This window comes from Odontesthes bonariensis, chromosome 1 (assembly GCF_027942865.1).
Source record: "Odontesthes bonariensis isolate fOdoBon6 chromosome 1, fOdoBon6.hap1, whole genome shotgun sequence".
Lineage (NCBI taxonomy): Eukaryota > Metazoa > Chordata > Actinopteri > Atheriniformes > Atherinopsidae > Odontesthes > Odontesthes bonariensis.
The window spans coordinates 1245001-1257500 of NC_134506.1; the positions used below are offsets into that span (position 1 = coordinate 1245001).

General features: G+C 40.3%; 1 protein-coding gene across 1 annotated transcript in view; it reads right to left on the reverse strand.

The window, feature by feature from the left end:
- Window positions 1–12500, reverse strand: part of fah (fumarylacetoacetate hydrolase (fumarylacetoacetase)) — a 26519-nt gene that overhangs the window by 11443 nt on the left and 2576 nt on the right. Inside the window, exons 3-10 of the mRNA XM_075469919.1 lie at window positions 11346–11467; window positions 10751–10800; window positions 9897–9987; window positions 9576–9673; window positions 8186–8238; window positions 7870–7969; window positions 1809–1939; window positions 901–976 (exon numbers count right to left, since the gene is read on the reverse strand). Of these exons, the coding sequence (XP_075326034.1) occupies window positions 901–976; window positions 1809–1939; window positions 7870–7969; window positions 8186–8238; window positions 9576–9673; window positions 9897–9987; window positions 10751–10800; window positions 11346–11467 (721 nt within the window). The remainder of the gene's footprint in view (window positions 1–900; window positions 977–1808; window positions 1940–7869; window positions 7970–8185; window positions 8239–9575; window positions 9674–9896; window positions 9988–10750; window positions 10801–11345; window positions 11468–12500) is intronic.

Genomic DNA, 12500 nt, shown 5'->3' on the forward strand with positions numbered 1-12500 from the left:
CCATCCATCCACCCATCCATCCATCCATCCATCCACCATGACAGGTACATTATCATTCAGCTGTAGTTAAAAGCAACAAGTTCCATATGCTCAAATGCTGTAATTAGGTCAAGTGGTGTACAAATATCAGTATTCTAATATCTCTCTTCTTCATTACATTTCAGAGAAAATTAATCTGACATCTGCTATGAAAACCTAAAAACCTTGATTTGATCCAATTTTTCCTTTTTTTTTTTTTTTACCAGATTAAGACCAGGCTTAAAACTTTCCTTTCTGATAAAGCTTATAGTTAGGGATGGCTCAGGTAATCCTGAAACATCCCATAGTTAAGCTGCTATAGGCCCAGGCTGCTGGGGGGCCTCATCTGTCACACCTTTCCTCACTTTACTCTCTTTATGTATATGTGATATTATTGTGGTCATTAACTCGTGTTTCCCTGTTCCAACAGGTATCCTTTGAATGGTGTTACAGTGGCCCCTCTTTTCTGTCCTCTCAAACCCCGGCTGGTGGAGGCAGATGGCCACCCTTCCTGGTTCTGGTTCTGCCAGAGGTTTCTTCCTGTTCAAAGGGAGTCGTTTCTCTCCACAGTCGCCTCAGGACGGGAGATTGGATCAGAGAGAAGTTTCGGTGCAATCTGTTGGTTTCCTTAGCTGGGATGCTTTTTGAATTGGCTCTGTGTGAATTGGATCTAATTGGCTTGAATTGGACTGTATCTTTGAAGGGCCTTGAGATTACATTTGTTGTGATTTGGCGCTTTTTAGATAAAGCGGAATTAAACTGACATTAGCAATGTTACTCCATAAAGAATACTTGCTCAGGGCTTTTACCACTAAGCTGTGTATATATTTGTGTGTCCGAACCATTGCAGCTGATGTGATGAGAATACTTTGAATGCAGTACCCCTTAGTGACACAAACAGGTTAATGTTGAATGTGTAAGCATCCTGATGTTGCAGGTATGGGAGTGGTTCAGGATCCTGTAGGAAGAACATACATAGATATATAATGAACACAGATTTATTACGTGATAATCTCAGGACTGAGTAAAACAAAGCAGCTTTTTAGACAAAAGTATACATTGGAATAAAGCTGTACCAACAGAAAGCTAACGCTGCCCTAAATCTTTCACTGATCTTATCAGTCTCTTCAATGATTTCTTTCTGTCATTTCAATCATCTACGCACACTTCTTTAGGGTTTCTTTCAACTGACACTCGCTCTTTTGCAACATTTAATGTCAAGTGTAAAATATTTTAATTATCATATCACTCAAACAGATACAGATTAAAAACTAAGAGATTTTTCACTGAGCTATTTTCTGTAAAAACTGATTTTTTTTTATCTGCTTTGGATGCTGTGCTGTTTAAGGGATTTCTGCTTGTGAGTTACTTTCTAACAGCTTGTTTACATGTGGGATTATCTATTTGAGCTATCAATTTTATTGTCTTTTTCATACTAATATATGATGATAGAAATTTTGCAAGGACTTTTAAAGGCCTTCTTAATAGTAAATAAAGATTATTACAAGTACTTTAATGTAAAGTTTTCCAAGTTTGGCCATGGAAAATTATACATAAGCATCTAGTTAATAAAAGAAAAAGTTTTTATGTGTAAACTAGTACAAATATATATGAACATATTCTATGCTTTGAATCCAAACTTACTGTCAGAGATGTCAAATGTTAAAGTGAGGACTACAGCAGTGTGAATAGGCTGCTACTTAAAGCAGGTGGCTTATAAATTCAAATAGGCGAGATAATTCCATAATGGGACACTTCTGTTTACTTTAAGATGTGATCCTTATACTAACCTGGATGGGGTTGGGTTCTACAAAAGGTAAGAGTGCTTCCATTGGAACAACCCAGGGTGAGATGGTTGTCCCAAAGTTCTTCCCAAGGAAGGGTCCAAGAGGAACATATTCCCAAGCCTGGATATCCCTAGCTTTGAGTAAATACAGACAAGCACATCATAAGCCCATCATTCTTCAGGTATCCGTTATCGTGAATATACGTAGGATTGCAAAGTAGAACAATTCAATTCCAAATTGAATAACATTTCTTTAGGAATTATAGGATTAAAAAACATTTTCCATTCATATATTTATATAAGATGTTTAAGAACTATTTGTAAAATTCATGGTAAACCTAGCAATCACATGTTAAGTCTCAACAATAACGTTGAGTTTTATGACCTCAGAGAGTATTTTTGTAAACAGTCTTCAGGCCACTGCTTTCAAACTGAAACAGTGTAAGACACAACAAGCACACTCCCGCTTAGAACTGACATTAAAAACATTGGTTTTTAAAATCAAATTTTAAAATCAAAGCTCTGCTCAGTAAAAAGTTAAAATTACAATAATATTAATAATCAATAATAATAATACAATATAATATAATATAATACAAATAATAATAAATTACAATAATCAAGACAGTATGAAATAAAAACACAAGCAATCATCTCTGCTAGGGCTACAACAGACCTGATATTCCTAAGATGATAAAAACATGAATGAAATACACTATTTACAAGCTGATCGAGGCTCAAATCCTGGCTCATACAAACACCAAGATTACGTATGTTATGTTTAACTAAAGAAGAAAAAAATCCAGACTCGTTCAGGCAAAACCAGCTGGCGCAGAAATAAGCTCCTCTGTTTTTATCTGAGTTCAGCTGAAGAAAGTTGTTAGTCATCCAGTCATAAATGAACTATTCATTTCAGAAGCACAAATATTTTAGACAGGTCATGAGGCTTAAAAGAACAATATAGCTGAATTTCATCTGCATAAAAATGGTAGGATACACCTTTAAATGTAGTTATTATGTGACCCAAAGAAAGCAAGTATAGGGCAAATAGCACGGGGCCCAGAACAGAGCCTTGGGGGAAACCTGAAGACAAAGATTCAGACAGTGATATGAAATGAAAAACATTTACTCAGAAAGACCTTCCAGATAGATATGAAGAGAACCACTTTAGAGCACTTTCTGATATATCCACCCAATGCCTGAGCCTATCAACCAACACCATATGATCTACAATATCAAATGCAGAACTGCGGTCAAGAAGCACCTGCACAGAGCTATCTCCAGCATCACCCTGCATCAAAAGGTCATTAGTAACTCTGAAAAGAGTTATTTCATTTGAGTGATGATGACCGAAGCCAGACTGAAATATATCTAAGATATTATACTCCTCTGAGTCATCAGTAAGCTGTTTAGCAAGCGCTTTTTCTAAAACCTTTGCCACAAAAGGTCATTTGGAGATGGTCTGTAATTCAACAGCAAAGAAGAATCCAGTTTAGATTGCGTGAGAAGTGGTTGACCAGTGGCTTGCTTGAAAAAAGCAGGGACACGACCAGACATCAATGAGTTGTTCATTATTGTAAGAACATGAGGGGCAATGGTATCAAATGCATTTTTATAAGGAAGTGGGTATGATGTCAAGTGGACTTAAAGAGGTTTTCATTGAGTCAAGTTGGTTTAGCTCTTGCAGTGAAACATTCTCAAAGTGTGGTGGACAGGCTATTGGGGTGAAAGAAAAGGGAATAATGTTAGCTCACTTGTCGTTTATCTCATTGACAAAGAAGGAGAGAAACCGACTGCACTCTTGCACAGAGGAGGCTGGAACAGGAGATGATGCAGGAGACAATATTGTTGATAGTATCAAACAGGATTTTGGGATTGTCGACTACATGTAATAAGATTTAAAAAATATTCATATATAGCACCCTTAACTATGTTATTAGAATCCAATAAAATTTATTTTCACTGATCATGATGGACCTGCAGACTTGTTGATTTCCACAAACGTTCAATTTTACAGCAAGTTCATTTGAAGGCACGAATGCTGTCATTTACCAAAGGGAGGGACTTGGTTGTTGAGACCAATCTAGTTTTTATAGGGGTGACTGTGTCTAAAATAGAGAAGCAATGGTCATAAAAAGACTGTACTTGCCTATCAATATCAGTGTCTGAAGCCAGAAACTTAACAGGTTGACAAATGGTTGAGGATGCGAGAGTTAACTACTTGGTGACAGGGTAAAAAAAAATCAGGCTGAAGAGACAAATAACGCAACGATGATCAGACATAAACATACCCTAAAATGAAACAGACTACAACAAACTACCGTATGCCCTCTAACATGTGTGGGCCAATAACATGTTGAGTGAGATTAAAAGATTCTGTAAATTAAAAAAACAATAAAAAAATAATTTGTGCATCCAGCTTTAATTATTTGAAGTTCAAAAAAATCCTCCGCAAAGCTCAATGGGGGAAGTATAATCCACCCTTCTGCCATGTTTCAGTTATACATAAAAAGTCTCAATTATAAAAGAGAATACAATTATAGCCTTTTGGCTATAATTGGGTGCATTTACATTTTCTTTGGAAAATGTCAATTAGTGTACACTGTCCCTCTATAACAAATAAAGTTATTAATAATAATAATAATTATCAGTATCATCCTCTATCACACATGGTTGAGCTGCGGGGAGTGTCCGATGACTCAGAACTGTCTGCTTCTAAATTCAGACAAAACTGAAGTCGTTATCTTTGGACCTGAGCGCTTCAGGGAGAAATTGTCTAGCTATATAGTTACTCTAGATGGTATTTCCTTGGCTTCTAGTTCTACAGTGAGGAACCTTGGAGTTATTTTTGACCAGAACTTATCATTTGACTCGCATATAAAACAGGTTTCTAGGACTGCCTTCTTTCACCTTCGTAATATTGTTAAAATCAGGAACATCTTGTCTCAGAGTGATGCAGAAAAACTAATTCATGCATTTGTTACTTCAAGATTGGACTGCTGTAATTCTTTATTATTGGGCTGTCCCACATATTCTCTGAAAAGCCTCCAGCTGATCCAAAATGCTGCAGCCAGAGTTCTGATGAGAACTAACAGGAGAGATCATATTTCTCCAGTTTTAGCTTCTCTCCATTGGCTCCCTGTTAAATTCAGAATAGAATTTAAGATTCTTCTCCTTACATATAAAGCTCTTAATGACCGAGCTCCATCATATCTTAAAGATCTCATTGTAAGATATTTTCCTAACAGAGCACTTCGTTCCCAAACTGCAGGTTTACTTGAGGTTCCCAGAGTTTCTAAAAGTAGAATGGGAGGCAGAGCCTTCAGTTATCAGGCCCCTCTCTTGTGGAATAAGCTGCCAGTAAATGTCCGGGAAGCAGACACCCTTTCCACTTTTAAGACCAGGCTTAAAACTTTCCTTTCTGATAAAGCTTATAGTTAGGGATGGCTCAGGTGATCCTGAAACATCCCATAGTTAAGCTGCTATAGGCCCAGCCTGCTGGGGGGCCTCATCTGACACACCTTTCCTCACTTTACTCTCTTTATGTATATGTGACATTATTGTGGTCATTAACTCGTGTTTCCCTGTTCCAACAGATATCCTTTGAATGGTGTTACACTGTTTGTTGTCCCCTCTTTCTGTCTTCTCAAACCCCAGCTGGTGGAGGCGGATGGCCACCCTTCCTGGTTCTGGTTCTGCCAGAGGTTTCTTCCTGTTCAAAGGGAGTCGTTTCTCTCCACAGTCGCCTCAGGCACGCTCAGGACGGGAGATTGGACTGAAGACAAGTTTCAGTGCAATCTGTTGGTTTCCTTAGCTAGGAAACTGTTTTTGAATTGGCTCTATATGAATGAATTGGACTCATTGGATTATGATTAATAAATTAGACTCAAATCGGCTAGAATTGGACTGTATTATTGTAGTGCCTTGAGATGACATTTGTTGTAATTTGGCGCCTTATAAATAAAACTGAACTGAATTGAATTGAACAGACGGAGCCTCACTCTATCACATTCACTTGTTGAAATTCATGGCTTGTCGAGCAGGGATTATGACATGGATGTAATTAAGATCAACAGTAGGGATAGAGGAGGTGTTGTGATTTGTATTGTCAATGTTCTGTTCCATGGAACAAGAGAAGAGACAGAGGAGGGCACAACCAAGCTACTGGTGTGGGATGTAAAGTGTCAGTCACGAGGTCAGCTGAGTACCGAGGGCTGCATATTAGCAACCAAGAAACTACTGCCTTGTTGGTTCAAGTGAATACCATCTGTTAAATAAGGGGCAAGCCATTCCAGAATAGGTTAAAATGATCAATAAAACCCGCATTATAGTTTCTGCAAGTAGACATCTCACGTTTTTTAAAACAGTCTGCTCCTGACTGCTGAGGAGCTGTACCATTCATTCCAACATGGAATATAACTTGGATGATAGAAGATGGGAGAGATACTATTAAATCCTGGAGCTATTTCAGAATTTCCCAGCCTGTGGCACTGGGAAAGCAGTGTATGACTTAATTAAAGAAGCATATGTTCATGATTATAGTCACCAACAATCAGTGTTGATAGAGGGAACAACGGCTGAGGTTTAGTGTCCTTGTCTGCTCTTTGTCGGGACAGTTCAGAGCTGCCTCTGAATCAAGCACCATGCTTCCCATCTGGCCTTTTGCCTTCGAAGGAGCAGAGGCTATGCAGCGTCTCCAGATAGTGGGAAGGATTCCATTAAACTTCTCTCTAATAGAAACAATTTTCTTGATAAAGAAGTTCATGAAATCATCAGCTCCCATGATGCACCTCTCCTCCCTCTGCTTCTCATGTACATGTGACATCATTGTTGTCATTAACTTGTGTTTCTCTTTGTCAGCAGGTATCCCTGGCCTGGTATTGTTGTGTGTCTCTGTCCTGTTCAGGCAGGTGGGTGTCCACCTTCAGTTTGGGTCTTCTCTTCAGGGATTTAATTGGATTGTTAATTTATTAACTTTGACTGTAATTTTTAGAGTTTTTATAGTGTGACCTCTTTTCTGTCCTTGACTGGATTATGATTGTTTTACAGTGAGTTGGATTCTAATTGACTTGAGTTGGACAGTGTCTTTAAAGTTCCTTATGATGACGTCTGTTGTGATTTGGCACTTTACAAAACTAATTTGAATTGAATTAAAACAATGAAATTGCCTTGTTGATACAGTGGGAGTCTTTTACAGAGACGTACAGCTGAATCAGTAATACAAATTACCGCTCATGTTTATCAAGAACTGACTGCCACTTAACCTTGTAGCACCCAAGCATATGAATAATCATTGAAAAAAATCATTTTGGCTCTTCTTGCATCTTTTTGGGTGGGAATAAACCAATATTTTTGGAATTTTTGGAATTGGGCTATTTTTGATCATTTTAGGCAATGTTGCATATTTGCTACTGTGGGCTTTCCTGATTGATTTTGTTCACAAAACCAAGTCATTCTCTGCAGATCGTTTGGCAAAAAAGGTTTAGTGAAAGGTGGACAAAGCAGACCACTCCAAACAAGACCAGAACGAACTAGAACAGACCACCGCAAAGCAGAGTGTAATTCACTGAGCCAAGAAAATGATGCTGTGACAACTGTCGGCACATAAAATGTAATGTAAAAAAATATTACACATGAATGTAAATAATGTATGTAAATTAAAAACAAAATCAAATAATGTAATGTAAATAAAAATATAAATAAAATACAATGTAAATAAATAATGTAAATAAATAAAAAGCTTGTTGCATATCTGCAACTGTGGGTGCTACAAGGTTAATATATCAAATACATCTACAATGCAAACTAAAATGAATCAAGAACAGGAAGTGAAATGCAATAATTCCTAATCCATGCTGTGGAACAGGTGGAATACCATCAGCATTACCTCAAACAGCAGTCACATAAACTACACGTGTTCTGAATTACATATTAGGTTGTGACTTCCATCTGAAGTCATGGAAAACTCTGATTCTGCAACATAAAACCATATAACTTTATATCCATGTGTGTCGGGGGGGCATACAAAACAAAGTTGATGCTGGTGTGCTGTATTGGACTCTTACCACTCCAGTCATTCATGAGTACCATGCCAAAGATGTGTTCATGGGCTTTGTTTATGGGAATGGGCTCCCCCCGTGGATTTCCTCCTCCAACAAAGAAAGCCTGGTCACAGAGGAGAAGCAGCTCTGAATGTAGCAACACTAAAATACCAATGTATTTACAGTATTGAATGTCGCTCTGACTGACAAAAGACAAGGTGGGAAGACAGACAGCTTGGGTCTCTTCCTCCAGCAACATGCCTGTTGTAGTGCATTTATTTAATTCTATTAAAACATCTCAAACACATGGCATCTTGGATAAAGTAAACATGGTAATCACCATCTCCAGCTCAATGTCCAGCTGCTTAGAGGGGCCAAACACCGGAGGTTTCGCTAAGAGAAAAACAAAAGACAAACTTGGTTATCACCATCAGCTGTGAGACCTGTACAGAAATCTGCAGCTAAACCATTAACCCTGCAACACTGATAATCAGGAGCAGCTGGAGTGAGCAAGTGGACAATGAATGTAGGAATACACCCTGATCAGCTCCAACCTTCTGACCACCGACAGTCTTCTTACAATGTTCTGCTTGGAAACCTGTATTCTGACATGCCCCATAAACATTTTTGAAGACCAGTCAAAACCCCACATATGGAAACAGAACTCCGTCATAGCAGCAGCCTCTCCCAGCAGGACATTAGTGGGCCCCACAAAAACTGCTAAGAAAGGATCCAAAAAACCCACAAAAAGTCTGAGGTGTTCATCTGACTCCAAACTCCAGAGACACCGATAAAGTAAGCCCAGTCCACAAAGAACTTTCTCCACAACCCACTAGGCCCAAATGTGCCAGTACCCCCAGATGTTGTTTCTTCATGCTAGTCACAGAAAGTTTGATGACATATGGGGGACCCACTCAGTATATGGCAGGTGGTCATAATGTTCTGGCTTATTGGTATATATTCTATACACGTACAACCAAAGTAACAGTCCTGAAACTAAACGAGGAGAGGCCTTTGGGATGTTTATGGTTTAGAAACAGTTGTTTCTTTCCATAACCAGCATTCACATGTTGACACCAACTTTGGTGTGGTGGTTAGCCTCACAGCAAGAGGGTTCCAGGTTTGGTCCCCACCCGGGGCCTTTCTGGGTGGCGTTCTCATGTTCTCCCCGCGTATGTGTGGGTTCTCTCCGGGTACTCCGGCTTCCTCCCACTGTCCAAAAGCATGCATATTAGGTTAACTGGTGTCTCTAATTGTCCCTAGGAGTGAGTCTGCGTGTGGTTGTTTGTCTCTGTGTGACCTGTACACACAGGTCACCTGTACCTGTACCTGTACCCTGCCTATTGCCCAATGACCGCTGGAATGGGCTCCAGCGCCCCCGTGACCGACAGTTGGATTAAGTGGGTCTAGAAAATGGATGGATATTGTAACTTGTTCCTTTTTGCCCTAGATTGGTCTCCCAGGACAAAACATCAGTGCTTTGAGCTACTGAGTGCTCCACAACAACCAGCTGTTAGTCTCCTTCTTTGCCTGTTTGCTGTTTGGTGATGAGAAGATATTTGCAAAGTGGGTTTATCAAAGCCCTGTCACGCCACGCTAAAGCAAGAAATCAAGCACAGCATCCAGCTATGAGGAAACATTTAGTCCTGATGAGTCAAGTCCTAATTGAGTGACAAGAAGTCAGTTATATGAAAAATGCAGCCAAACACTGGTGAGCTACAGGACATTACTCTGATCAGGCCTCATCTGGCCCAAAGGGCGGCGGATGGGGGTGCCAGAAACAACCACTGATGATGCCCTTCCATGGTACCCCACTGGAAGCCTCAACCTGAAAAAGAGGACACCTAGCTTAGCTAAAAAAGAACCACAGTGCAGAAATATCCTCCAGTGGACAACAGGCCATCTACAAATGGTGTATACGGTGTATGTGAACAACAGAATTTAAGGCATACAGGCATGTACTCTTTCAGGCTCCCTTCAGTATGTTTCAGCATAATTCTTCACAAGCATTTTGTTCACTGTGTAACGAGCTGTTGGTGTTTATAGTGTACCAGTTTGGCATCAGAGCGTTCTCCTTCCCTCGGAACATGATGCCAACGTTGGTGGCATGATCTCTGGATGAGTAGAAGTCAGTGTAATCACCTGTGAGAGACAGAGGACAGCTTACAACGTGCACTGCCTGTGCCCAGCACACACTGACTCATCCCAAACAGGACGCGTTGTTGAGCAGCGCCCCCTGGTGCTCATGTGCCCCAAAGTCACGGGAATGCTATTTCCTGCATTTATCACAGATGAACAAATAAGTTCTTAGGAGACAATGATAATTAACTCAAAACACAAAAGTATATGGACGTCTTGTCTGCATACTCTATTTTTGGTCTGGTTGGGTTTCCCTGCTTGGTGTCCCTTGGTGTGAGGCAGGGTATAGATATCTGTGTTTTTCCAGTAGTTTGTGTTTCAGCACAATATTCACAGCTTGTATGAACTTCTTTGTTAGCGTGAAAACAGTTTATATACTTTATAAGTATATATGTATTCACTGCATCATTCTTAACCATTCTAGTTGATTAGATTGTTACAAAACTATCTGAATAATGAGAGAAAACTGGAATGTGTAGAGATGAGTGGGAATGTTCGCTGCCCTGGAGAAATTCTGATCATGCTGACATCAGCACAGAAGGACATGCACATTTAACAATCTGGAAGTCAAATGATGACACAAGTGTGGAAATTCAAACCCTGTCGACTGAGCAAAACCTCATTATTCAGCAGTGTGATGAGACATCTGTTTTAGATGATGTGCCAGTGGGGAGGTAAGACCCGTGGTCAGCCCAGGGAAAAGCATTTCATTAAACAATGGGAGTGATAACAAGGGATTTCCCCCCAGAACACAGCAGAGGCTCACCGATGTCTGCAGGAAGGTGCATGGTGGCTGCACTTTGATGCACGAATGCCCTGTAGAAACAAAGACAAATAGCAGAATGAGACATGTTGTCTGGTGACAGGACTGAAGCTGGGCCAGCCACACATTTCCAAAATAATGATCTTCAATAATACTGATCATCACTGTACCAACAACGATGATGACTGGACTGTAGCTATTCAGCCCAACCAATCTGAATATGTCCTGGCCTGTCCTACAGCTTTCTATTTTGACAGCAGAAACAGCATTTAATGTCTCAACAGTGTATAGAAATCAGACAAGTCAGGCTTCTTCATTTCTCTTCTATTTACTTGACCTGGAAGGTAAGATAAATGTGATGTTTGGCACAGTCACGTGTCACAAACTGTCAGGATTGTAATTCCAGCATCTCAGTGTCAACTAGAACTCTGACCTGAAATGTTCGGTTATCAGAACTCTTTCTCTCTGTATACAGAAAACAAGTTCAGTTTCCGTTTTAGTTTAAGTTGGTCTGATCAGCAGAGGACACTTGTGGTCTGCTTGTAGTAAGACTGACGACGATGATGAGGACAATGACAACACAACGGGTGTTACTGACCTGCTCCGAAGGCTGACATCATCTCTCAGTGTGCTCTCATTGGCTGACAGCAGCGTTTTCAGAGTCCTCCGGGCCTCCTTCCATGCCTCATAACCAAGAGCCATGAAAGCATTCAGCGTGGGCTTTCAGGGACACAAAGAATTGAAAATTCAAATAATGAACGAAAGTTCGATTTTTGTGAAAAATCTATCTGTACATCAGCAAGCCAAACGTGACCGGTTCAAAGTTACACAGAGAGACAACTGCTCATTGGAATTTGGCCTGGAAAAATGTTTCCTTTATTCCATTTGGACAGGACAAACAAAGCTTCAAGCAAAGCACATGTCTCTGATGGAATCATGTTTGCAACCTTTTGCCTTTTAAGCTTTAAGCATTGTGACCATCACATCAGACAGGAACAAAGTCTTTCATTTACAATAAAAGTAGGATGTTTAACTTCTCAGACATGCATTGTACCAGCTCTGCTGCTTAAAGAAGTATTCCCTGCAGTAAGTCCTGTCCTCTGAAATATTTGGATGTCTCTGTCCTCTGATTCTTTTCCTGACACTTTGAAGCTTGTTGTTTCATGCAGGGCTGAGCGGCGGTGTGGCGGTCAGCACCGTGGCCTCACAGCAGAGGGTTCCTGGTTTGAATCCCGGCTGGTTCTTTCTGTGTGGAGTTCTCATGTTCTCCCTGTGTGCATGTTTGGTTAACTGGTGTCTCTAAATCCCCCTTAGGAGTGAGTGTGCATGTTTGCGTGTCTCTGTGTGGCCCTGTGACGGACTGGGTCCTGCCCAGGATGTACCCGCCTCTCGCCCAATCACAGCCGGGATAGGCTCCAGACCCCCGCAACCCTGAGTTGGATTAAGCTGGTATAGAAAATGGATAAATGAATGTTTTCATCACAGTTGGAAGATGCAGAGATTCCTGTTTTTATTAGTCATTAAATGGTTTTATGATGGTTTACTCCTCCACAGTTCATGCAGTCATGACCACTGACATTGGCATGGCGATAATCCTAATATTACATATCAACACTGTTTTCAATACACATATTTGATCTCAGTTGATAACATCACAGCAAACTGTGCTTTTCACACTCCCCTCCCCTCCTGTGTTGAGTGTTCTTCAGCTGTCTGAAAATATGAAAAAAACGAAGGGAAATGAGTTTGACGA